General features: G+C 44.4%; 2 protein-coding genes across 3 annotated transcripts in view; one reads left to right on the top strand and one right to left on the bottom strand.

The window, feature by feature from the left end:
* Positions 1–167: 167 nt before the first annotated feature.
* Glys (glycogen [starch] synthase) lies at positions 168–23,957 on the top strand. Its single transcript, XM_089565297.1, has 14 exons — positions 168–412; positions 2,907–3,088; positions 5,488–5,679; positions 9,396–9,590; positions 10,231–10,375; positions 11,717–11,834; positions 11,918–12,038; positions 12,959–13,125; positions 15,129–15,321; positions 15,991–16,117; positions 16,980–17,137; positions 19,233–19,334; positions 20,862–20,930; positions 21,872–23,957. The coding sequence occupies exons 1-14, from the start codon at positions 283–285 to the stop codon at positions 22,043–22,045; spliced, it is 2,073 nt and encodes a 690-aa protein (XP_089421423.1). The 5' UTR covers positions 168–282; the 3' UTR covers positions 22,046–23,957.
* LOC149371325 (hsp70-binding protein 1-like) overlaps positions 2,874–26,661 on the bottom strand; it is a 40,267-nt gene continuing 16,479 nt past the window's right edge. Inside the window, exon 6 of one of the 2 annotated variants that reach the window (XM_089565302.1) lies at positions 2,874–3,067. In XM_089565302.1, the coding sequence (XP_089421428.1) occupies positions 3,037–3,067 (31 nt within the window). In that variant the 3' untranslated portion in view covers positions 2,874–3,036. Of the gene's footprint in view, positions 3,068–26,207; positions 26,227–26,661 lie in introns of those variants that run through there. The other variant, XM_089565303.1, reaches the window with a different exon arrangement.

Raw genomic sequence — 26,661 nt, 5'->3', positions numbered from 1 at the left:
CTCTTGAAAAGTTTGAGAAAGCAGCGGGCAGTTAATAATCAAATGTACCGCGTCTCAGGGTTTGCTCGTTTTTTGGCTATTTCTCGCGTGCAGTGAAAAAGGTTCGAAAACAAAACTGAAACAGGTCGGCGGCCGCTCCGGTGGGCGGGCCGTTGTCGGCCTTTCCTCTTCTCTTCGTGCGCTCAGCGGCATCGGGACGGTAGCAGCAGCAGCAGCGGCCGCCGCCGCCGGTCACTGCGAGTGGGAAGGTCACAGCGGGGAGCCTTCAAAAGGGTCTTCGCGATGGCTTCCCGCATCTCGCGCCGATTTTACCGGCTAGAAGGCACCGAAGACCTCGTGCTTGACCGCGGTGCGAGCGCCGAGGCCGACAACCGATGGGTATTCGAGGTAGCGTGGGAAGTCGTCAATAAAGGTGAGCCGCTCGCACACCCGCCGCGGTCCTGCGCGGCTCGCCAGGCCACATTTTTTTGGCAGGGGGCACGGCCGGCTTTAATTGCATGCCAACCGGCAGCGATGCAGAAGAGCGACTCTTCCGCTAGCAACCGCGCTTGAAGCGCTGATTTTGACGGGTACGGCTCGTTTTCCACTATGGCAACTAATTGACCGGACACTTGCGTTGGCCCGTACGCTACCAGTCATCTAGGAGCTCTGCCGGAGAGCCAGGTGTCGGTGCGGTGCGGTTGTCAACCCCCCGAATCATTTTTATTCGTGAAAATTTTTGCGGTTAGTTTGACAGCATGCGATGAGGGTCGTAATACCGGTGCATAAAGGCGCGATATATTGACTGATTCTCGCGGTATATGTGCGTACGTGTGCTTCGGCAATGCGTACGTGCTGGCGTGATCGTTTGCATGTGCCGTCGTCGTGCGGCCCGCTCGCCATACGCCGGCAAGGACAGGGCAACGCACCAACGGTCTTGTTTTGGGAAAGTGCCGGGCGGCCCGTGATGCAACTGGCACGCCCACCCGTTGTCACTGTTGCCAAAACTCTCGCCAAGGTCGTCCGATCGCTGCGAAGGTCGCGGATTACATTTCGTGGCTCGGGCGCCGGATCCCGAGTCGAAACGGCGACGCGTGATACCACGCAAACGCAACTGGGTCATCCTTTACGGCTGACGGCTCGAGCGGTGATCCCACGTGCAGCCATTAGACAGATATCTCCCTCCAAAAAAAGAAGCAGAGGCACGATTGGTGATGAAATGTGACAGATAATACATTTCGTTACTGTAGGTACTCGCGAAGTGGATCACTGCTATTTTGCTTTTCTTCTTTCAGATGTTCTAGCCACATTACAGACAAGACAAAAGGCCGATTTCCTGTACATTGTCTGCAGCCTTACTACATCTGTAACTGAGCAATTTTTTCTGCATTGGCACCATATCGAGTAGCAATGCCAAGAATGTTTCTGTTGCTTTGTCTTGGAACACGTACAGAAAAAAAAAAAAAAACGATGCTTGAGACTATGCAGGAAGCTGCTGCTGTTTGTCATTTGTCAGGTCTCGCAACCAGATCCCGGAAGAATTCAATCACCCTCATCATGTATAACACAATTTTCCTACAGTTGCAATGAGAGAATTCATGCTGTGTCTGTGCTGTTCTAAAAGGTTTACCTTTAATTGTTTCTATAAAGGCAATTGGTACTTAATTCCATATCACACAGGGAAGGCGAACATACAGGATTACTGAAGGGAAATATCACAACATTGTCTTACCGTTCGCTTTTCAAGTTTAGGGTTGAAAACGCAGCTGTAGAACAACTACTGGTGCCACCAAAAATAACTTATTTTAACCTCACAAGATGAAGCAGGTTTAACAACCAACCATCATATCTAGTTCATCCTGCATATATGCATGGACAGCATTACAAACGTTGGCTTTTCTGAAGTGCATCTGCGTTCTACATGGTGCATCCGTCTGTTTTCAGAGCAGTTGGTTCCTTCTGGTGGTTCCGCTTAATTAATGCATTCTCTACTCCTTGCTTCTTGGGAGTAACATGTGACTGTGCCACTTCTTTTGTCACAGTTAAATCTACCAGGGATATTTCTCTTTAACTAGACCCATAATGCCAGGCATTGTACCCCCTTTTGAGTCCATGACCAATCTTGCCTTGTCTTTTCATTTTCTAGCTGTCCTCATTTGCTTGTTTGATAGATCAACTGATCAGGACAGTGGTGGTACCAAGTTTGATTCCTTGGCAAGCACAGACTACTTTTCAGCGCTAAAGTTCTATGCCTTTCCTACGTAGCCAAGTGACTGTGCACCAGTCAGTTTCAGTTGTAATTGCTCTTATTAGCAATGACATCAACTAACATGTCCACATATAGTTACCAGCAAAAAAATTATTAAATATGAAGACTTGTGTGACAGTAGGCCTGTGGTGTGCACAGCTGAATGCCCAAGCTGTGTGTAGTAATTGCCATAAAAAATTTCTGTAGGGAGTTTAGTTCTTAAATATCTGTGCTGAAGAAATTAAACACAAGTATAAGAAAAAAAAAACGAGAACGGCAATTGAGTAAGATTTTGGCAGTCATAGGTCAAATTTCAGCATAGTTGGGCTGCAACAAGTGGTGACCACTTTTTGTAAACTAGAATTAATCACTTTTTGCGGTTGAGAATTAACCATGCTATCATTTAACATCAATCAACCAGCTAATCATAATACAACCTGCAGGAAAAATTTTTGTTAATGAAGGCTAAATAAATTCAAGATTAGGTCTTGTAACTAATTATAGTCTTTTTTAACCTGCATTCATGAAAATCTGACTCTTGTGTGTTTCATTCTAATTGTGCTTTAGTACCTAATGTCTAATGAGTGGAAAAGTTAAACTGAAGGTGTTTAAATTGTTCTTCACCATCACAAAAGGCAATGAGGCAGATGATCTGAAATTCGTTTTCATTTTCATGCAGTCGGTGGTATCTATACGGTGATCCGGTCCAAAGCAGAAGTGAGCGTAGAAGAACTAGGCGACCAGTTCTGCCTTCTGGGCCCCTTGAACGAAAACCTTGTGCGCACGGAGGTGGAAGTCCTGGAGCCGCCTTACAATGTCTTTTGGAACAGCATCAAGGCCCTGAGAGAACAGGGCATCAAGGTCAGTCACTCACTCAGAAGTGGATTGATTGCGACACCCTAGTATGAACTTAGCAACAACGAAGCTGGGAGGGATGAACATAACATGGCGAAGTAGCGCTTATCCCATCATGCTTGTTACTCCCAGCTTCATCTTTGTCTTCTTTAGCACTGGCTCAATGAAAACAAACAAACAAATTGCCTAGTATGTGACAGTTTTCGTCAAATGTTTTAAGGAGAATTTCCCACCATGCAGTAAATTGTAATCAGTGGAGCAATGAGTCATTATCATCCACCTAAGTGCAGCCAAACAGACAAAAGGAATGTTGTGCTCATGAAGATTTTGAACCCCAGAAAGCTAAAATGCAAAGATCTCAAGAAATCTCTACATGTTGCTCTTGCAGCTCTGACTGCAGTCAGGTGGATGCTAATAAGTAATTACTTCCTTTGGGTGACAATTTTATGCATTAGATTTGTAAAATCTGGCAGCGATAAATTAGCGCACATGAGGCATGTGTGTAGCTTTATTGAGCAGGTGTATTGAATTGCTGAACAAAGTTTTAAACATTGTATTTTTGCCGTGTCAGTGTTGTACATTCCACTACGTGCACACAGCCTTGCTGTAGTTGCCACTGTGCTATCAAGCAAGAATTAAACACAAATGGACAGAATGGAATGAATTGTGTCCATGTGAGTACAGACGAAATCAGCTTGTGTTCTTAAAAGTAAGCTTCCTAGCTGTAAAAAAAAAAATGTCCTGGTCAGAGGCTCCAACATCAGGCCACTGCCTGCCCACCACCCAATCTAACGAAGAGGTGATTGAAGTGTCAATAGCCGAAAATGTTTGAGTCGTAAAATAAAATGTCAGCAAATCAACGCTGTAAATTTTCATGGCAAGGTGACTTTCATGAAAGCAAAATTTGCCTTCCACATAAATGCAGTCATGTGGGCACAAAAAAGAAACTGACGTTTTCTTTTCATGAGACTGCCCGGCTCTTGAGAATTTCATTCATGCTCTTTTCTGCCCAGGTGGATACAATTAAGTGGAAGGCAGATCTTCTTTAAAAAAAAAAAAAATACACTTGATACTTTCTGGTTTTCACAGAAATGTGTGCAACCATATGATGAACATGCATTTCACACAAACCCACAGATCTGAATCATGCCACTTTTTGATATGGATAACATCAAAATTTGAAAGTGCTTTTTTTTTCTCGGTTCACATAAATTGCTGTTACATTTTGACCAAATAGCACACGGCAATTTTGGAATTGGCCAATGCTTCAACAATCACTTGTAAACTGGTTGAGCCTCTGGTTGGCAAGGTGGCTTCACTGCATACCTGCACTCACTGATGTGAAGCCAGCTTGAAGTGCTAGCCTTTGTGTGAAGTAACAAAATCATATTGCCAGCATCTTCTTACTTCACTAGCAAGAATTGGTTTGCGGCCGCGATTAGAACACATTGCAGTGTTTGTAATGAGTGTGTTATCACAGTAGCTCAATCAATGCACTTGCACTTAAGGGGTCACTAAATGTAGTTTCGATTGTGGCTGCACGCTATATAAACATGCTTATGATAAAAAAAAAAGAAATGCCCAGGTTTACTATGCCTGTGTAACGCAACATGCTGCGACAGCTGTTTGCAATGGTGAACATGCTGTTCGACGCATTGCACAGTGTTGCCCTCTCTGCCCAGAGGCGTGATCAAACAGTGTAAGCGCTAGTTGGCGCTGCTGCACGCAGAAAACGGCACACGTCTATCCCATAGCGCAACGCCACTACCCTTTCCTCCTCTTTGACCTCCGTGCTATGCTGCAAATGTCGACGCTGCAAAACCGAAAAAGGTGTCCTTAACTGCTGTCGCAGTAAAACGGCCGAAGCACGACACACACACACTTTTCAGTCAAGTTCTATAGCCACCAACTAGCCCAGCTACATACTGTTAACAATATATGTTTAGGATGGTTTAGGCTGTACAGATGTACTTTCATTGGCCTGCGAAATTCAGATATGGAAAGACCATCTGATGACAATATTGGTGCTTCATGAACTACTGGGAATGATAACAAACTGCGTCACTATTGTTATGTTGGATTGAGTTTATTGGTTTTATGAAGGAACCTTGCAAATTCTCAGCTAGTACAGTGTGCCCAAGCGGAGCCAATTTCTTGTGAAGGTGGCCTGTGAAGGTTTCTATGATCACATCAGAGATGATGTCAACAGTTGCACTGAAAGCACAATAAGGACAGTCTTACTGAGAGCAGTTTTCATGTAGAGCAAATGTCCTTATGCAGAGCAGTGAATATGATCTTGCAACATTGAACTGCAGTTTCTGGATGCAAGTAGATCATTTTTACAAAACCCTTCTTAGCCTTCTCATAAGGAAGTTATGTATCTACTCTTTCCCTTCTTCACCCAGGTGGTTTATGGAAGATGGCTTATCGACGGCTACCCGCAAGTGCTTCTTTTCGACATTGGTTCAGCTGCTTGGAAGCTTGACGAATGGAAGCGCGACCTCTGGAACACATGCAACATAGGAGTTCCGTGGCATGATCGGGAGTCAAATGACGCTATCATCTTTGGCTACCTTGTGGCTTGGTTCTTAACAGATGTGAGTATAGGGCCTTGGTGACTAGTACTGATAGTCATTAAGGAACTTTCCTTTGTCACATTTCTTAGCTTCTACCTTACCGATTCACTTCAGATGCAGCTGTTTCTGTTCCTGTTTAGAATTACCATGCCTTGCCAAACACTGCTGCAGCTGTTCCAGTAAAACAATTATTTATTTCAGATTACATTTATCCACTTCCATTGTAGCTGTGATGTTAGTTTAGTAAAAACTTGTTTGGCATTAAGTCCTAAGAGGTGATGGAGTGAATGAAATGTTTGTTGCAGCAAGGTAGATTAGGTTGATGATAGCAGTGTTGATGTACAGTGGTGAGCAGCCTTGTCTAGAGCGCTTGAGCAGTGCGCACTTGGTAACAAAAACCGAAATTAGAGAGCAGCCCCTCATTACAGTGCAAAGTTTTCGCGCCTGCTTTGTTTACGAGGCTATCTGGCGCTACTTCCGTGCAAGCGTTGCAGCTGGACCCTAGAGGCTGCCACAAAATTTGGATTTGTTTGCAAGGAAGTGCACCGCCCGAGCGCTCTAGACAAGACTGCTCACCACTGTACTAGCTGTGTCCACATGGCTGCGTCAGAACATGGCTCAAAACACAAATTCATCTAAGTGTATTTAAAGGCGTGGTTACCTTCTGGGATCATGGAATTAACGAGACTTCACTGTATTCAGGTTGGCTTCACTGCATGAGAGCGATGCGGTGTGGAAAATGAATATGAGAGACCACAGGGCGCCCTCATGCATACCCCACATACACCTTGTCTAGCACTATCACTCCTAGCAGGCGCCCAAGATCTATCACTGGGCACAAAAAGGGATCCAAGAGCTCCGTCAGTAGAAGCACCACTGTCCGATGAAATTGAAGAGCTCTATATACTGCGCGACTTTCCTATACTTTTATGTGGGATTTTCAAGGGGATAGCCTGGGGTGTTCAATATAGCCAATATCCGGGTTCAGTATATCCAGAAGAGTTGAAATCTGGGTTAGTTGGTACATTATACTTAAGAAAAACCAGCCAAAAAGACGGGGACAAAGGAGAGACGAGGCACACACAACGACTGGACTATCAACTGTGCTTTATTGAAAAAACAGCCAGTCTCCAAGAAAACCCAACAGAGCATGCGCAACTCAACGGCACCGCAAAACCAGCACAAAAAACAACAACAGCGATCTCGTAAGATAGTCAAACTGCGGTGTCAACGGGACAAGTAACCTAATTCTTTCTGCATCAGCGTGATAGAAGCCGTGCTAACACAGTTATCTCCATGATCAGGGTTGCCAGATGGCTCCGACCTCAGGTAGCCAAATTGGCCACCGTAGTAGCCCAAACATAGCCAAAAGCGAAATTTTTGCGTAGCCCAAAAGTAGCCAGAAACATTTGTTTTTGTGACGACATTTCTTAAGCATATTGAATTAATTTTCGGCAGGAATATTTACGCATTAGATTTCTTTCCCGCACATGATGTCTGAGGCGGTGCGCACGGCGTGTTCTTTCCGTTGTTATGTTTCGCACCCGTCGTGCGCGCTAACCAGTGCGGCTAACCAGGAGCGCTAATGAGGTCCTAAAGATGGGGCCGCAGTTCCACTTTGCAGGCGCAGCAGTAGGCCATATCACCTGAGGCGGGTGACGACAGCCAGTCTGCACGCGGAAAAGAACGGCGGCGCTATATAACGCAATCGCCGCTCTAGTTTAGGAATATTTCACATTGTAAATGCTCGCTCGCAGATTAGACACATCGACAGTGAAAATACCTTACTCTATACTTACGCAGCCTCACATCTCAATTTTATATGCTTTAAGAGAAAGGTTCTCACTGAGAGCGTCACCTCAAAGCATCTAGCATGAACAAAACTTAGGTAGGGCCTAGTTGGTACATGATGTTGTGAAGGTAAAGGATGCGCAATCAAAGGACGAACCACGAAGAAAGACACAGGGACACCCACAAGCGCACTATGTTGTGAAGGTAAAGGATGCGCAATCAAAGGACGAACCACGAAGAAAGACACAGGGACACACACAAGCGCACACAAGCGCAAGTGCGCTTGTGTGTGTCCCTGTGTCTTTCTTCGTGGTTCGTCCTTTGATTGCGCATCCTTTACCTTCACAACATCTAGCATGCGCCTTCTTGAAGCTACATTCTACGGTATGCATGAGCTCGGAATAAATCAAGGATATATGCCATTAGATGATAATCTATGTCTATTTTATCTTCAGTCTAACAGCATGTTCACAATAATGAGAAAATCATTACCCTTGAATTCCGGCTCCTTTTTCTATTTCTTTTTGTAGTTCTGGATGTACATCGCCCACTTGCCCATTCTGAAAGTTCTCGTAGCGACGGATCTAATGCCATGTCATGCCACTAACTTCCGCCGCCTTCGTTAGTTACAGTGGGTTCCGCGCCGCGCCGAAGGATGGCGCCATGGCTCCGCATGAGTGCATGCAGATTACGCAACGGACACGGCGCTCTCGCGTCGCTCGCAATGAATCTCGAGGGCTGCACGTGTGCCGCTTGAGGCTGCAGAAAAAGCGTAGGCTCTTGCGAGTGGCGCGCTTGCTGTGTCCACCACGAGAATAGGAAGAAACAGAAAAAGACCTTATTAATGCGTAAGCATTACTTGCCTCATCCGTATCTTGATCACAATGTGTCCGCAGAACCAGAATAAAAATACCAGAAAAGGACATGCCAGGCGGTGGGTTTCTAACCAGCCACCTACCGCAGCCGAAGCGGACGCCCAAACCACTAGGCCACGTCTACGGTTAACATGTGAGGATCACGAAACCAGGCAACAGAAGCGAAACAGTAGCATTTAATGCTTACGCATTCGCACCATGTAGGCAGACTTAAGTTCTCTTAGTGTTTTCCCTCTATTCTGGCGCCAAGGTCACCCGTGGTGCACCGTCAATGGAAGAACGCTCACATGTGCAGACAGCAACAGTCTGTTCGGTGGCGCGCGCGCGCGGGTGGCGTTAGTTCGCGGAATAAGTGCAATCTGTAGGCCGTGAAATGTTTCCGGGGGGCAACTTTCACGTAGTGTCCACTCCTTATAAACGAAATCGAAAGGCCATGATCCTTGACCGCCTGAAACACACAAGTTTTGTCGAACACAGCGTTTACAAATTCTTATTTTGTAGCAGACGCTCTCAATTTATTTAACCTGCTATAGCCTGCATTTTGATTCCAGGATGCCTTTTATTTCTGTAACTGTATAATTGTAACAGAGCACATTATAACTACTTTAACTTTTTTTCACGCATGAAAAAGATGTAGCCCAAAAGTAGCCACATAGCGAAAACGAAATTTCTGACGCTAACTCGGAAAAAAGTAGCCCAATTTGGCTATTAATAGCCCAATCTGGCAACCCTGTCCATGATTGCTAATGTGAAATGCTTCGAGGATTTCCCGCTCAACCTTACCCTTGCCTCTACCGAGTATATCCAGGCTCTACTAATTTTATGCAAGTTGAGAATTGCATCCAATAGGCAAAGTTAGGTTTAGGGAAATGGAATCATAATTTGCTTGCTAATAAAGTATAAAATCTGTAACATCATTAGCATTACATTAAGGTTTGACTGCAGCTACTATGACAGAACATCATACAAAGCTTCAGTGAGCTAAACTCAACTGATTTCTTTCCGAGGTGCCACTGACTTGCTCACTTCGCTGCTCGGTGCTTCCTAATAACACTTGGTTGTGCTTTGCAGTTCCTGAAGGCAGTGAATGCTGAGAAGGGTCCCCCTCTGGTGGTGGCCCAGTTCCATGAATGGCTGGCAGGCATTGGGCTGATCCTGTGCCGCACCAGGCACTTAGATGTTGCCACCATATTCATCACCCATGCCACCCTGCTTGGCCGGTACTTGTGCGCAGGAAATGTGGACTTCTACAACAACCTAGACAAGGTACGCCCTTGGTTGTATATTGCTCCCAGCTGTGATACGCGCAAGAAGTAGAATGCACTGCTGCAATGTATACTGTATTGTACACTAGCACATGTGTCTGTCTCTTCTTCTTCTTCTTCTTCCGTCCCATCTGTCAACACTGTTTTGCCGTACCATTCAACATGAACCAACTAGCCCGACTCAGCCCTCTCCTTGTATACTGTATTTGTTCGCATGACAAACATACACATATAGTAAATGCCTCTCCTACATTGGTCAGCAAGGTTTGAGAAAATATCGTTTTCCCACAGTGTAAATCTTACCCTTAATAAATAAATGCATGTTCCAAATTAGCACTAATTTTTTTTTTTTTTTTCAAGTGACTGCTTTCATCATGCGAGTAAACATACTTAATGCCCCATACAGCATATAGTACATCACAGTCAAAGCCCCTACCTACCCGCAATTTCGCGAAAAATCTCGGATTTAAGCACTTTTCGCGGAACTGTGTGTTAGCAGCCTCTCTCTTGTTTTGATGTTGTGTTTGTGAACGGCAAATTTTAAATTGCCTGCCTGACTCTGCTTGGACACGCATGCTTTTACACAGGCATAAAAATTTTCTGACCTTTGTATTACATAATTCCTTTTATTTCTGCTGCAGTTCAGTTTAGACAAAGAAGCTGGCGACAGAGGCATCTACCACCGCTACTGCATGGAACGAGCAGCTTGCCACAGTGCTCACGTTTTTGCCACAGTCTCTGATGTCACAGGGATGGAGGCAGAACACTTGCTCAAAAGGAAACCAGGCAAGCATTAGCTCACGCATCAACTAGCATGCATGGAAGGTTGTTCGCCTTAGTGTAGAGTGTCTAGGTTCTTTCACTAGCTTGCCACACATGCATACTTCACGCAAACTCTAGCACCTTGCACGCCTGCAAAACTGTCTTGAGACTGTTAACGTTTGGCCCTCTTTGTCTTAAGTTATTATGCTTCATCTTGTCCTTTACAAGTTGCTTCCAGATATTTACTGAGTTTTTAAATAATTTTATTTCATGATGTTTGCAAAAATGTCTGTGTGACACTAGCTTGACTCTTAGCAAGGATACTAGTTATCAGGTTTAGTGTCTAATAACAGTGTTAATAGAGGCAGCGTTCATTTTTTTTTTTTTTTCCAGAGCACTAAGCTTTTTCTCCTCGTAACATGCTGAGCATGCACAAATAATGGACAACCCACTAGCAGAATAGTAAAACTGTGGTTTTGAAAGTGTATGACAAAATCAAATCACCTATGTTATTTTCACGGTGCTTTAAAAATTTAACAACTACTAGTGAAAAGATCATTAGTGCTTTTCAGTCAACTATAACACTTTCTTGATGAGAAAAAAACCTACTGCACTGCACGTTTGTGGTGCAATTGTGATAGCTTTTTCTGTGCAATGTCATTTAACACCATTTGGTAATTTTGTTTTTGACTGTCATTTTATTTCTGCTAGGATGCCATCCTATAAGTATGCAGTATATTCATTCTAAGCATAGAACTACCAAATGATCTCTTTTCTAGCTAGTCAGTCAGTTTCACCAGATGCAGTTTTTGCGACTAATGTCATCACTGGCTTCAAGTTGATGAGGATGAAATAGTACTGATTATACATACTAGCACTTGACATATGCGAATGTCATCACTGGAACTGCTTTGGCATCTTCTGTGCTAAAAACACTAATTGTGTACATTTTTGCAGCTTCAAAAGTACCCTGTTCTGTCATTTAATATGCAAGCAGTATTATGGTGAAGCCATGCGGAAAAATGTCAGTTGCGCTGATAACCCAGCCCATGCTAATGATACAAATGGTGTGCCAAGCTTGTCTAGAGTGTGCAGTGCTGTACTGAGAAACATAGAGGCAGAATCTATCACCATCTGTGTTGGCTTTGAGATTCACTTCCTGTGTCTGTGCTGGCTGTCTATGTGGATATATATGGCTGCACCTATGTACAAGCACTGATTTTAAATCCCAGCAACCATCGTTGGATGTAAGCTTATTTTTTCACAGCACACACATGTTCTAGACCAGTCCAGCACAATGTGTGATGCATTATTGCTATGGACGCACTAAAAATTCAAAACTTATTTATTTTCTCTCGTTCCAAGATGCCATCGTGCCAAATGGGCTCAATGTCAAAAAATTCAGCGCACTGCACGAGTTTCAAAACATGCACGCCATAGCGAAGGAGAAGATACATGACTTTGTTAGGGGCCACTTTTATGGGTGAGCATTATTTTACCATCACGGTCTTTCAAGGTGGCAGTGAAAAAGAAAAGGAAAATAAAAAAATAAACGGGATGTTTCAGGCACTATGACTTCGACCTGGACAAAACTCTGTACTGCTTTATTGCGGGACGATACGAGTTTTCCAACAAGGGAGCAGACATGTTCATAGAGTCCTTGGCACGTCTTAACCATTACCTGAAGGTGAGTTGAGATGCAGTACACATCTCGGTAACGTGTGTAGATTTGTGCAAGTGGAGTTTCCTCATCTTCTAGATGCAAGTGTGCATATTAGTAATCATTTCTACGCATGTGTGCATTCACTAGGATGTGGAAAAAAAAGATAATCAGGGATAGGGTTGTCCCAGCTAGTTTATAAAATGAATGTGCTTATGTACTGCTGAGTTATTTGCAGTCCATGTAGCAGTGTATTATTGTCATCTATTTTGTACAAAAAAGCATTTCTGTACTTGCCTGGTTTGTTGGGCGAAAAAGGAGAATGGCTGGTCTATAAACCTAGTGACAGAAAAGCAAGCCCAACCAGCTGACTGGACTAGTTTCGCCTTCCGTTAGGAGCTGAGGGAAAAAATAATACACTGCAGTTAACCCTGCTGCAAAAAGCAGCAAGGTTAACTTACCCATTTTTGGAAGACGGCGACACAGATATGAATGACTTGCCAAGCATGCTTTTGCTTAGCTGGGTTTACTAAGAACAGCTTACTTTTTGTGTTTAAAGCGAGTGCAGGCACAAATGCATCTTCAAAGAATTTTTGAAATGCAGAACACTGACTGTATTCATGATTTCTAACCAGACGAACTGAAAGCATGCAAAAGGGTTTCAAGTTGACACTGACCAAAGATAGCATAATAGACATTACGACGTTTTCACAGAAACTTGATGTGCAAGAACTAGTTCAACAGAAAACGCTTACTCGCACCTAGTGTTGATTGAAAATGCGTATTTTTTTTCTTTCGTGCTCTATGAAGTTAAACACAGCTCACAAGCCTCACACTTTCTGGCATATGCAATAAAACAGTTACGTAGGCTTTAGCAGTGTATTTTCATGTGCACCCTAAAAAAAAGTGTTTAACATGTGTTTTGTCTGCCTCATCATCCCCAACAGACTTCAGGAAGCGAGGTCACTGTGGTTGCTTTTCTCATCTTCCCTGCCAAAACAAACAACTTCAACGTTGAGTCATTGCGAGGCCAGGCAATCTCAAAGCAGCTTCGGGACACCGTGCACCAAATGCAGTCCACCATCGGGAAGCGCATGTTCGAAATCTGTCTATCGTAAGCGAACCTGCTGCTTTTTTTCATTCTAAGCTAATGATCATAGTGTGTAAGCTATGCTAGCATTGTGACACTCCGTTTGCATCACACATTTTACAGTTGTTTTGGCTGGTAGACTTTGTGTCACGGGTTAGCAAAGAAACTGGACATGTACCTGCTGCCATGTTCAGTATAGCAGCAGGGAAAACACAGAGGCAAAAAATTTGTTATTTAATACAAACTGTGTTAAACTGCAGCGTGTAATTTGTTTGATTGCGTGTTACTTAAAGTTTGCAAATATCATAGTAATACAGTAGAACCCCTCTTTAGGAGAGTTGCTCGGACCAGCAAAGATCTTTACACTGTATCAGTGTCTTTACTTTATCAGTTTGACTGCATGGCTCTAAGACTGCATGGCTCTCTCGTAATTTGGCTATAATTTATTTTCAGTTATCACATTTAATATTATGTTTTCGACGTCATCTGTCTTGTGGAAGTACCATATTTGCACAGCTATAGCGCGGCCACATTATTCAATGCGAGCGGGTAGTTCGAGTCCATGAGAAAGCAACCACTTTTTGTGAACATGGCGTCATCTTCGGTGGCCTCACAGTCATTTAAAAGACAATAGTTAAGAATTCCGATGGACACAATCAAGTGCAGCAAAACCCTCCTTTCCGACCTCCGATACTACGTGCTTTCGTATATTAAAGGGACACTGAGGAGAGCACTATTAATATTTTTTTTATAGTAAAATCCGATAGTTCGGCATGTAATGGCTTTGTTGCCACTTGGCCGGCAGCGAAAGATGCATTTATTTCTAAGAAATTTGGATTCGAAGTTGAAAAAGTTTTTCCCGCGGCTCTGATTCAAACTTGGGATTCGTCTATGACGACAGAGGACTAAGAGACGTGAAACATGACGTGCACATGACGTAACGCAGACTCCGTGATTTCTGGCTGCCAGCAGTGCGGCCTAGCAGCAGCCGAAAGGAAAGCTACCGCCGGCCGCACGTTGAAGGCATCTATCGGCTATTGCGGCCGTCGCTACAGTCGCTTCGATTACGTTTGCACTGGCGTTTTGCTAGCGTTACGATGGATCTCGTTCTCGAAGTCGTCAACGAAGTTCTCGCATATAGACACCTTTAGCATACCGTGTACCTTGTTACCGCTAGCGGAATACAGGGAGCCCGCCTACCGCCGGAAAACAGGCGCTGATTTGTCCCGATGCTTCAGGAGCGCGCGTAGCAGCTGGGCACGTGGCGCCATCTGGCGACGTCAAGGAGATTTGCGCATGCATTGGCTGCGCCTCAGTGATGCATGGTTTCTCGGTTCCTGGTGTTGCTAGAAGCATTCGTTCTAGCAACACTGTTTTGTTCTATGATCTCATCACGCTTGTACTTGCGAGTTTTGCCTGTGGCGGCGATACCTGTATTTTGGTTCTTGCTCTTTTCTACGTTACAAGAGCTTTGTTGTCAGTATGAGTGGCGTTTTTGTAATCAGGAGCTGGTATTCTGTCGATACAAGCCAACTTCAATTTCTCCTCAGTGTCCCTTTAACCTCGTTCTTGCAAAAAGGCGCCAAAAATTCACAGTAGACAGAGACTTCCTGCGTCCTCTTCTCTGTCTGCCGTATATTTTTGGCACCTTCTTGCAGGGGTGTGGAACAAACTCGCCCACCAGTACGTATATTAACCTTGAATATAATGAACGTTTGGCTGGTAACGCATTCAAACGATCCACCGAGTATCGGCTAAAAGTTATGAAAAGATTTCTTCTTTATGAATAAACAAAAACAGTGTTCAGTTGACCATGAAAAGTGAAATGGGACCGCAATTTATCTTTACAGTATCCGTGTTTTTACAATATGCAAGTTTACTTCTGTGGTGTTCTACCGTAGCATGTTCGCAAAAAGTGTTGATAACAAGGGTGCATAGGGACTTTTTGTACCTGATGACAGGTCACTCAGAGATAAACAGTAAGGCTACAGTGGCTGCGGCAGATAAGTAAAAGCAGACTCCTGCAGGGGCAAGATTCCCAAGGGTGAAGAGCTGATCTACCCAGAAGACCTGGTACGGTTGAAACGCTGCATCTACGCCACCCAACGCACTACGCTGCCCCCAGTGTGCACTCACAACATGCTGGATGACTCCTCCGACCCCGTCCTCTGCCACATACGGCGCTGCCAGCTGTTCAACCGCAGGGAGGACCGCGTCAAGGTGTGGTGGCTTCAGTTCACTACCGCGAGCTAGTCTCATTCATCGTGTTGAATGTGAAGCAAACATTGATGCGAATTGTGGCTTTTTGCTGGATGACTTTTGTGTTCTGCTTTATTTGCCACCGTTGTGGCCACACAAGAAGTTGGTTGGCAATGCTGACATATTTCAGTCATGTTCAGTAGCAGCAGGTGGTTTACTATACAACTGTTAATAACAGACAGATGTAGCATCATATGGTATGTGCATTAACATCATCAAGGATGGTGCTGTTAGGCTGCCAGTTGGCTAAGAGGGATGCCATAAATACGGTGGATAAATTTCGGTTACTTGGGGTATCTTAACGTGTATTGACACTGTAAAACACATGGAGGTGCGTTGCACCTCCATCAAAATGCGGCCCCGGCAGCCGAGATTCTACTCCGCGACCTTGTGCTCAGTGGCCAGTTAGATGCCCGAGCAGTGAGTAAGAGCTACTATGACTGGAGGTACCCTATTTGCTTTTGGTCAGCTTCTACAAGACTGCAACTAATACTTGCACAACAGGACGGGCAGCATTTCATCAGCAGTAGCAGCCGATTTCTGTGACCGCTAGTGCTGGATAACATGAAAAAATTAGTTAAACTGGCAAAGAAAAGCGTCAGCCATGTGACCACGCATCACTACTTGCAGGTCATCTTTCACCCAGAGTTCTTGTCATCTACAAACCCCCTGTTCAGCATGGACTACGAAGAGTTTGTTAGAGGTTGTCATTTAGGTGTCTTCCCTTCGTACTACGAACCCTGGGGCTACACGCCCGGTAAGTTTGTTCGCTCACACACGGAACTGTTATAATTTTCAACGTTGCACAACAGTGTGCATAAACCCAGAATGAAACATGACTATGCTAGCATGTTTTGTAAGTCACAGTGCTAGCTTGACTTCTTGAGATGAGCCTCATTAATACAGTATTAATCTGCTGTTGTTTCCATTCAAGTTCTGAGACTATGAGACATGGTCAAAAATAGCACTGTCAGCTTCTTTTCAGTGCCTCCTATTTAGTTGTGCTCAGGAGATAAAAACACAGGTCCAACCAGAGGACATACTACTTATTGCACCAGAGAGCAAAGTGTTTGCATTACAGCAGTACACACTGTTTATTATTTTGGCTGTACCTTGCATACCCTATTTTCGGATTCAGTGCTGCATGCATGATTGTGGCTCCTGGCTGTTAAAGGGATATTGGAGGAGAACTCTTTCCACTCCTAACTACAAACCAAATGTATTGCTCCTTCTTGCTATGCTATGTATGGTAGCAAAGTACAAATTTTGGATTTAAAAACTTTTAATCGAGTGGTGGGGAAAATAATAAAACTCTTGATGTCAAGAATGAAAAAAAGACTTTATGATCACAGTATCGAGGCAAATGGTAATGCAGCCTAGCTTGGGAACTGTCATCACGTCACCACAGCTTGCTTGCGGAAATGGCAGGTGGCATCAACAGTTGTATATTTCTGCATTTTCAGTGAAAGTTGCCTGCTTGTCATTAGAACGTGGCAAGCGCCCCTTTAATGTTCAGCATGCAAGAGCAGCGTGGGAGGGAACTCTATTTCCCTACAGTCCTCCACGGGATGCAGTGTCATACGCTGTCGCATTTAACTGAACGCCCTGTTGGTTTACAGCGGAGTGCACGGTCATGGGCATCCCCAGCGTCACCACCAACCTCTCTGGCTTTGGCTGCTTCATAGCCGAGCACGTCGCCGACCCCATGTCGTACGGCATCTACATCGTTGACCGAAGGTTCAAGAGCCCCGAGGAGTCAGTGCAGCAACTGGCACAGGTGCTTCAGCCCTTGGGATATTATAGTACTATGTGGGCCCACTCTGTGAGCAAAAGATGGTCATGTAAATTTTATAGCAGTGCAAAAACATGTTTTGGGTTCTGTAGGACGAACAAAAATGCACTAAACTCTATTTGCAGACAGGGTTCCAAGCAACCGAGTTTTCACAAATGAGCCATTCACACACTTAAAGGTGCACTGAAGAGGAATCTGAACTCGTCTTTTTGCCGCGGGAACTCAATCTACACGTCCTGAGCATTCTTAGAAACTTCGATTTATGGCCCCGTGTGGCCGATTTCCCTAATTAAATCGAATTAACATCCGGCTCCCGCCTTCATTTTCGAATTTTCCCCCGTACGGTGGGCGGAGTCAACCAACGCGTGGAGTGCCTTTCAGCCAGCTCCGTGGAGGCTTTGCTTTCGTTTTATTTTGTTTTTTAGGTTTCCGTGAATAAATAGTTTCATTCGCAGATAATATAGCCGCCAAATAAGCCCGCAGAAATAAAAATATGCGCGGACTATTTGCTTCTACGGACTACTACGTATTACTCCGCCGATGGCAGAGCGGCAAGCCGCCACGGGACTAAGTGGAAGTCACTCCACGCGTTGGTCGCCTCCGCCCACCGTACGGGGGAGAATTAAAAAAAAAAAAGGCGGGAGCCGGACGTTAATTCGATTTAATTAGGGAAATCGGCCACACGGGGCAATAAATCGAAGTTTCTAAGAATGCTCGGAACGTGCAGATTGGTTTCCTGCGACAAAAAGACAAGTTTAGATTCCTCTTCACTGCACCTTTAAAGGGCAACTGCAGCACTTTTTTGAGAATTTCACGTTATTCAAGGATTCACATTTATATAGACTCTGGGTAAAGCATGCCAAGTGTTTTTGCACTAGCATTTAAATAGTGACGTAATCGAAGATTGAATTTTGCGCTTCTCCTCAATGCACTGGACGAGTGTAAGGAAAAGCGTGACGTCACGGAAGGTATGATTTCAAATTACGGCTGTCGTCAGCCACACCCTGCCCTGACTCATTAAACGCTGCCAAACAACCCTCGGCAGGGTTTGCCTTCGGTGGTGTTGGTTTTTTTTTTTTCAAAGCAGGCGTCTGCGTTCGAAATGCACCGATACCTTCGATGACGTCATCATGCGCCCCCTACTTGGCGTTGTGCGCTGCAGAGAAGCTTGAAGAGCGTCCGGATTTTAATCGGCGATAACCTCACTATTTCAAGCGCTAGCCCAAAAAGACTTCGCATGCTTTACCTGCAAGTTTCACACATTCGAACCTCTTAAGCTCGTCGATTTCTAAAGCCTATGCAGTTTTCCTTTAAGTGCGTGGTCAAAGTTTTTATACAGTGTGTGCCGTAATGTAACTCCAGCTTTAATTTATTAGTGCTCAAAGTTGCAGCAAATTTTGTCTGCAAAAAAGAAGGGCATGCGAAAAGAACTGGACAAGCAGTGTGCTAGAATATAATAGCTAACTGACAAACAGGAGGTGAATCACTGCTCTCCTGAGCAACTCATAGCTGGCTGCTAATTTGATGGCGGAAAGACAAGACTACTATCCCCGGCCGCTTGTTCCGGCTTTTACGATAATACCACCCAGAAGAATTTAAATAATGCCTTTGAGTACACACAGCAGTCCAAAGCAGAAGAGGAAATGGTCCATTTTGCTTTTGCTCTCACAGACACCACAATTGGTACCTCATGCCATCAACTGCCCCATGAGCAAGTCCTTTCACTGGCACCTCTCATTTTCCTTTCGTGTGACGCTGCCTGATTGTGTGCTAACATTAAAATAGGAGGGAGGTTTTCCTTCCTGTATGTTCTCGCTTTATACCTTAGTCATAATAATTTAAATGCACCGGTGTTTCAAATTAGCCTTTTCTGTAGATACCAATAGGCTAGGTTTGCAGGGGTGCTCCTACAGTTTACTGAAAGGTAGCCCACATGCGACTTTCTCTACAAAAACCCTTTGTTGGACAACTACATGGTCCTGTTTGTTTGTCGCATAGCCATTTGGGATGCTTGTGGAAAACAATTTTCATTCAGTTGTCACATGACCGCACCTCTGTGCTTTTTCTTTTCTCTTTGCAGTACATGTTTGACTTCTCTTGTCTCTCCCGGCGGCAACGGATCATCCAGAGGAACCGCACAGAACGCCTGAGCGACCTCTTGGACTGGAAGAACCTCGGAGTGGTATGTATCGCATGTTTGTGCTTGCAAACACTGCAAGACCTATGCTCTGTGATCACAGAGCTAGTATTAGATGCAAGTTAAAGGTGCACTGAAGAGGAATCTGAACTTGTCTTTTTGTCGCGGGAACTCGATCTACACGTTCCTAGCATTCTTAGAAACTGCGACTTATTGCCCTGTATGGCCGATTTCCCAAATTAAATCGAATTAACGTCCGGCTCCCGCCCTTTTTTTTTAATTCTCCCTCGTACGGTGGGCGGAGTCGACCAACGCGTGGAGTGCCTTTCACCCAGTCCCGTGGCGGCTTGCCGCTCTGCCAACGGCGGAGTAATACGTAGTAGTCCGTAGTAGCAAATAGTCCGCGCGTATTTTTATTTCTGCGGGCTTATTTTGTAGCTATACTATCTGCGAATGAAACTATTTATTCACGGAAACCTAAAAAACAAAATAAAGCGAAAGCAAAGCCTCCACGGAGCTGGCTGAAAGGAACTTCACGCGTTGGTCGACTCCGCCCACCGTACGAGGGAGAAATAAAAAAAAAAAGGGCGGGAGCCGGACGTTAATTCGATTTAATTAGGGAAATCAGCCATACAGGGCAATAAGTTGCAGTTTCTAAGAATGCTCGGAACGTGTAGATCGAGTTCCCGCGGCAAAAAGACAAGTTCAGAATCCTCTTCAGTGCACCTTTAAGACTTTGAACAGTACTCATTATCAGCTTCGGTATTTCTCTTGCGCTCACTGTCACAAAATAAATTTGAAAGGTACTATTAATTCAAGTAAAAAAACCAGCTGCAACGGGATCATATTGTGAAGTCATTAGATCAATTGCCCCTAAACATTTTTCCTAACAGGGACTGTCACGCACTGTGTACAGGCAAAGCTGGAATGTTTGCATTTCAACATTGTCCTTTTTTGTTTTGTGCAGTTTCTCTTTGCAGCATTTCTTTGTTTGCTAGAATGCATTACTATCGCTCAAAAATTTAGTTTACTTGGGATTGTGTCTCACTTCATTTTTCTGAAGCAGGCACAAAACTATTGTGGTGGTACTATGCTTCTCTGTAAATTTTCATAATGCGTACTTGTTCCCAATAAGTACTGATATCTGTATTGCAATAGTTACAGACCAGTGTACTGACACTTGCATCAAAATACAAATGTGAAATTCCGTGGTGGTGTGCCGCGGTGGCTCAGTGGCTATGGTGCTCGGCTGCTGGCCCGAAAGACGCGGGTTCGATCCCGGCCGCGGCGGCTGAATTTCTTTGGAGGAGAAATTCGAGGCCCGTGTACTGTGCGTTGTCAGTGCACGTTAAAGAACCCCAGGTGGTCGAAATTTCCGGAGCCCTCCACTACGGCGTCTCTCATAGCCTTAGTCGCTTTGGGACGTTAAACCCCATAAACCAACCAACCGTGGTGGTGTAGTCTTTCTGACCAGTTTTCAAAGATATGCCACGAAAAGAGCAATGCAAAAAATCAAATTTAAAATATGAGTGCAGTTTGGCTAGGACTTATGGTTGTTCCCTCCTGTCACAGTACTACCGGAAGGCACGACAGATGGCCCTCCACAGAACACATCCGGAGCTCTTAGAAGGCGACGTTGGGGTAAGTGGACAACCCCAAGGCTATTTATTTATTCAAATGCCGCACGGGCTCCGACTGGAGCATTATGTGAGGGGGGGTTACATAACTGCTAGTTCTTATCTTCAAGCTCACATGAGATCTGTCATAGCAGTAATTTTTTACTGAAAGTTTTGTGGTTTTATGCAAACTCCCATTCCTTGGTGACCCATTATTTCTGGTAGCAGTACATCCAGACTGTTGAAACTATGTTCTAATGCATGGTACTAGCTGTAAGTATTGTGTACCAGAGTTTGATGGCTCATAGTAATTATACTAAACCATGTAGCACCTTGTTTTCTTCATGCCTTCTCCCATCAGTTTACTCGTCTGATAAATTGCATGTTTAGATTAGCTTATAAGGTATAAGCAAGCACAAAGTTCACACCACACTGCTTTGAAAATACTAAAGAATACTCAATTTTTTTAACTCTAGTTCTCACTCCATGCGCTCCAGCGAACTAAGACTGGAATAAAACTTCCCCACAGGCATCCCTCACCCTGTATATAATCTGCATTTAATAAGATGAATTTCTTCAGAAATGCCAGGCAATTGATGCACTTTATTAATGCATGTAAAGGGATGTATGTATCACCCAAAAATCTGCATAGCTCAAAGACTGCAATTACAAGGTTGAGAATACAGCAGCATGCCATCCTCGTTTTTAAGCATTCCTCACACAGCTAAGCACCATCCAAGGATCTCATTCAGTGTTTGAGCCACCTTGGCTGCTGCCTTGCAAGCACAACTGCAACAACTTTTTCCTCTCTCGGTGCATACTACCAGCAGCACAAGATCCGATGCATTCCTCGGACACCTTCCCTCTATGGGCAATCTCCTGAACGCTGCAGACTTGTAAAGCAACTGTGAAAAACACTCTTTGTTTTCCCACCCGTTCCCTCGTTCCCTTCTCGCAAAATTACAGCCCAAGCTGCAACTTCGGTACCCACGGCCCATGTCAGAACCACCCTCACCATCGGCATCGCGAACCTCGACCCCAGCGCCCTCGGAACACGGTAGTGATGAGGAGGATGAAGATGATGAGGAGTACGCAGATGCCTCGGAACGAGCTCTCCTTAATGGCAAGGAAGCCAAATAGGTGCTGCCAGCAATTCAAGCTGCTGTGGTGATCTGATGGAATGCTCCAAGTGGAAGCACGAGAAGCATAGCCACACTAAAAGGCATACCTGGCTATATTTGTATTGGGCTCTCTTTTCTAGACTGCTGTCGAAAAATGGGCCCAACTGTGACTTTGAAGGCACATTCGAAGATTTTCACTTTTTCAGTTGAACAATTTTCAACAGCTCTCCGGATTAGGCACTACAATATTTTCTTTATTCAGTTTGCTCAGTAAAGAGAGAGAGAGAAAAAGGTGGAGAGAGATTGCTCAGTATGCCACCACTAACACTGGCTAACTGAATTGGTCACCACAGACATGCATGCGGCCAGCAGGTGGGTGTAAGAGCAAATGGGCATTCTTGCAGAGTCCTTCATTAGTGATGGTCTCAAATAAGCTTGTGCTTTCAACTGGCAGCATTTCTCAGATCAGCCACTACACCCCCTGTTCCCATCCGTCAATCCTCCCTCCCTTATCATTTTACTCACGGTGGCGTTGGTGAGAAAAAAAAGGTGGTGGCCATATCTCTGCGGTAGTGAAAAAGGTCACTTACCATCTCTTTGTTCTTGAATGCAATATGTGCACCATGTGGTCTTCGAAATATGTATTTAGGGCAGGGTGTAGCACACGTTTGGATCAGTTTGTTACCAGAGGCCAGGCAGCAGCAATAGCTGTGCTTGGAATGCACTTGTGATAGTGATGCCCGTGTATTGCTTGTTCCTACTTTCCGCTGGTGTTCCAGGGTAGCAAGTATTTTTCGCACCTGTTTCTGGTTTCTCCGGTGTTGCCAACCGTCATCCTGCTGCCCAGCCCAATATGGTCCCCTGCCTTCCTAGTCCCCTTCTCGCCTCCCTTCCCCCCCCCCCCTTTCATTTTTCCATCCTCCTCCTCCCCTATTGCACTGTTCTGCTCGTGCATTTCTTATGCCTTGTGCCCCACTCGATATCTCTCCGTTTGATGCCAATGTATCTCACGCTGTCTCTACAATCCAAAGCAAATTGTGTGTAGACTGCTGCGTTTTATGCTGTTCTTAGCTGATGACATGAAATGACATGTCCTTTGCTTGTTGCCATGAGTGGTATACAAGTTTTGAAGATGTAAGCCAACAAATTGTAAGTTTGAGCTTAATGGAATGATGTTTTTAAGCGATGTCATAGGGATGTATCTACACGTTCGATCTGTTCTCAATCATGCACTGTTTATGCGAGAACAAAAGCTAACATTTTACTGTTGTGTCCTATTAGCTTGTGCTGATGTCTCTGTCGCTGTAGTTGTAGCAGTTTTTCTTTTCTACATGGCCAGCATCATTTTGAGTGAAGCACCCTTGACCTGTGTATGTTGGAGGTAGACTGTGCAATCTTGGTTATGGGAGTCATTTATCAATACTAATAGGAAACCTCTGCTACAGTTGTTGGCCACTGTGAGCAACAGTCGAGGGTTACCGGGGGCTGCATTATAACATAAAATAGAAAAATGACTGTTCCTTCAAGGCTCTTTCCCTTTAAACATTGTTGCACCAATACTCATGCTTTTTTGATGGATATGTTGGGTATTCTTTTTTCAAATTTTTAAATGTGGCTCCCTCCCAAGACCTGTGCCATATGTTTGCAATTTCTTCGGAAAGAGAGGTGCCATGAATGTCCACTGCACTTTCGATTGATTTCCTGTTGCTTTTTTTTTTTTTGAAGAATAGAAAAAGTGTTGCATGCTACTTTTTACATATTGATGAAGTAATAGAGGTGCTTTACAACCGAATATGTATTTACAAGCATGAAAAAAAAAAGGAAACAAGCTATTCTTGTATAGGTTTCTGTTTTTACAAGGTTCTACCATTCTGTCTTATGCCCTTCCCCTTGGCAGTTTAGGACCACAAAATAAATTTTTCAAGGCAGTACACATGCAGAAACGATAACTGCTGTCAATGAAGAGTCCCTGCACAACGTAGAATTTACCTCTCGCAGGTCTGCGTACAAGGTACCCTAGTAAACTCTCTCAGCCTGCATGTTAAGAGAAATGAAGTTAGCTTGCAGCAATTGCCACCTGTTTTACTATGGACAACAGACAACAAAGGCTACACTGTCACCCAATCCTCAGAGATTTTGGAGGTTATTTTATTCACAGCCACGAAACTGTAGAACCTATGGCTTCAGAAGCATATTAGATTAGCTGTTTTAAGTTGTTCCCTACAGCCCTATTAAACTTTGCTACTGCAGCTATTAGCATCTGCATAATGTTTTAGCTTCACTTCAGAATAACTGTTTAAAACTAATGAAGACAAAGATGCCTAAGCTTTTGCATTTCCTCTTATTAGTGCGAGGATAAAAATGATATCTATGGAACAGGAATGTGCAGCCAAAAGGACTTGTTTCACACAAGAAGCCTACCGGACAAATTGCTGTCGAAATTTGCGAGTGCTGTAGTTCAAGTTAGAGCAAAAACAATGAGCACGCAACTGTGGTAGATAAGATATGCCTGCAGCGCAAGTGGTTATTGCCGACCTGTTCCGCACAAGGTGAGTAAACTACTATTGCCACTTCTCAACTGTGTTCCCACTTGTAATCTATTGTACAATTTCATGTCTCGTGGCCCCCTAGGTTTGCAACTACATGTAGTAGCAGAATCAGTGAAATGTCTTAATATCTAACGCATGGCAGTTTAGTGATGCAAACACCTACGAAAGAAGCCAACAGTCTTACAAAATATAGTTGAACCTTTATATGCTGACCATGAGCATAATTAATTACTGGCTACACTGAAATCTTCCAAAATATTTTAACATGCACTTCTTACTTCAAATACCGAATGCGATTAGCCATAAAATGGATATACCAAACTCCTCAGCGCCAAATACATGCCCGCTCTGATGCAGGCATGCTTCGCCACACTACACAAATGGCTGGTGGTGTGGCAAGCATTTGTGCCATGCTTCACGGCTGGATCTCTCGCATGCAACAGCACCATGACAGATTTAGTGATGTGGAAGACTGGAACTATCCTGTAGTGCTGCTGTCAAAGTCATGTCGGCTGACATTGAAGTGGCAAAAACTATATTAATCCCCATTCAAATGTACAATTCTCTGCAGGACACTGCTGTAATGCGGAGAAGCCAACATAACTGGCATTGGGCACTGTTTTTTGCACCCTCCTAAATGGCTGTGAGCACTCAAACATTGGAAAAGGTCACTCCTCAGTTGCCGTCCCTTCACTGACTAAACTACACTGCTCTTATGTGCATTTGTGATGAAATTTTATATGAATTTCAGCTACACCAACCTACAGTTGAACACTGATATATCCAGCTTGCAGGGGATTGTGAAAGAGTTTGATATATAAAAATGGCTTAGATCAGCTTATCTGTAATACAGCAAGAATACACTGCACCCACTTTAGTGACTTGTTTCTTGTAGTGACGTGCCGCCCGTTAGCGCGTTGGCAGCTAGGGGTTAGGCCTAACATGCTTCGCATCGAAGCCAATACCTATCACAAGATGTCTAATTGTGTCACCAGTAAACTATAAAGTTATCCCTCATTAAAATTTACGTACAGCAACACCTCCGGTAGAGACACGTCACGCGAGAACCGCCGCTAGGCTGGCTTCACCACATGAGACTAATGTAGCGTGGGAACTGAGTACAGGAGACTGAAGGCCACTTTTAAGCCCGTCGCACTTCACGTCGTCATGCGGTTTCACAGTGCTGCCAGTAGGTGTCCAAGGCCCTGCAGCTGACCTGTCCTCACAAGCAGAAGGTGATAGAACAGCGCCATTAGGAGAAGCGCCACTAGCAGGGACACGATGCACTGTATTTCACCACAGGTGAACTAGCAGTTCGACCCACAGCGCGGCTTTTCTCTACTTTCACGCAGGATTTTCAAGGGAATAATCTGCATGTTCGATATAGTTGGATTCAACTGTATTTGCTACAAGGTACAACTGTATAAGCAGCAACCTTATATAACTACCTAGCAGATGCTATCGGACTTTTCTGCAACCATATCTGTCAACTGTTCATTGTGAGCAGCCTCCCAGGTTTACAAATGGATCAGAGGTACCGTCGAGCGCAAGCCAAGCAGAAAAATGTTCTCTTTACAGACCAGGTCGCCGCTGCTGTCGTCCAGTGCTGGTTCCCTTCTCAAGTGACATGCTGGCGTGCTCTTCATTTCAACTTCAAGGCAATAAAAACACATTTGTTGCACATCTGTACAATGTTCCTAAAACATTGCTGTGCAGAACGCTAAGTGGAACGCGTATCACCGTCAAGCAGCAACAGCTACCCTCCACAGGTTATTGCTGCTGGGCTTATTGATGTGTTTTCAATGATCAATCTGCAATTCAACCCCTCATTTTAACAGACTGCACTCAGAAAGCTTCAGCTGAATTGCACTGAGTCTGAAAGAAGCCAATCTGTAAACATGAAAAGGTTACGCCTGACTCTTTGCAGTGAGCACCTCAGCACTATCTGGTGTTATACAAGCAAACTCTGCTGCAACATGTCTGACACTGAGTGCCCCTATAGACAAGCGTCATGTTTGTAAACAAAGGTGGCGCTGCGGTCGGCAGCGACGCGGGATGTAGGCAAAAACGTAGCATGCCCAAGCGA

Source organism: Amblyomma mixtum, chromosome 1 (genome assembly GCF_055824585.1).
Source record: "Amblyomma mixtum isolate Tamu chromosome 1, ASM5582458v1, whole genome shotgun sequence".
Lineage (NCBI taxonomy): Eukaryota > Metazoa > Arthropoda > Arachnida > Ixodida > Ixodidae > Amblyomma > Amblyomma mixtum.
Note: the sequence above shows the minus strand (reverse complement) of the source record. Positions and strands in the feature narration are given on the sequence as shown.

Coding starts and splice junctions, on each gene's coding strand:
- Glys (XM_089565297.1), top strand. CDS start 283: ATGGCTTCCCGCATCTCGCGCCGATTTTACCGGCTAGAAGGCACCGAA. Junction 413..2,906: donor GTGGGAAGTCGTCAATAAAG/GTGAGCCGCTCG, acceptor ATTTTCATGCAG/TCGGTGGTATCTATACGGTG. Junction 3,089..5,487: donor TGAGAGAACAGGGCATCAAG/GTCAGTCACTCA, acceptor TTCTTCACCCAG/GTGGTTTATGGAAGATGGCT.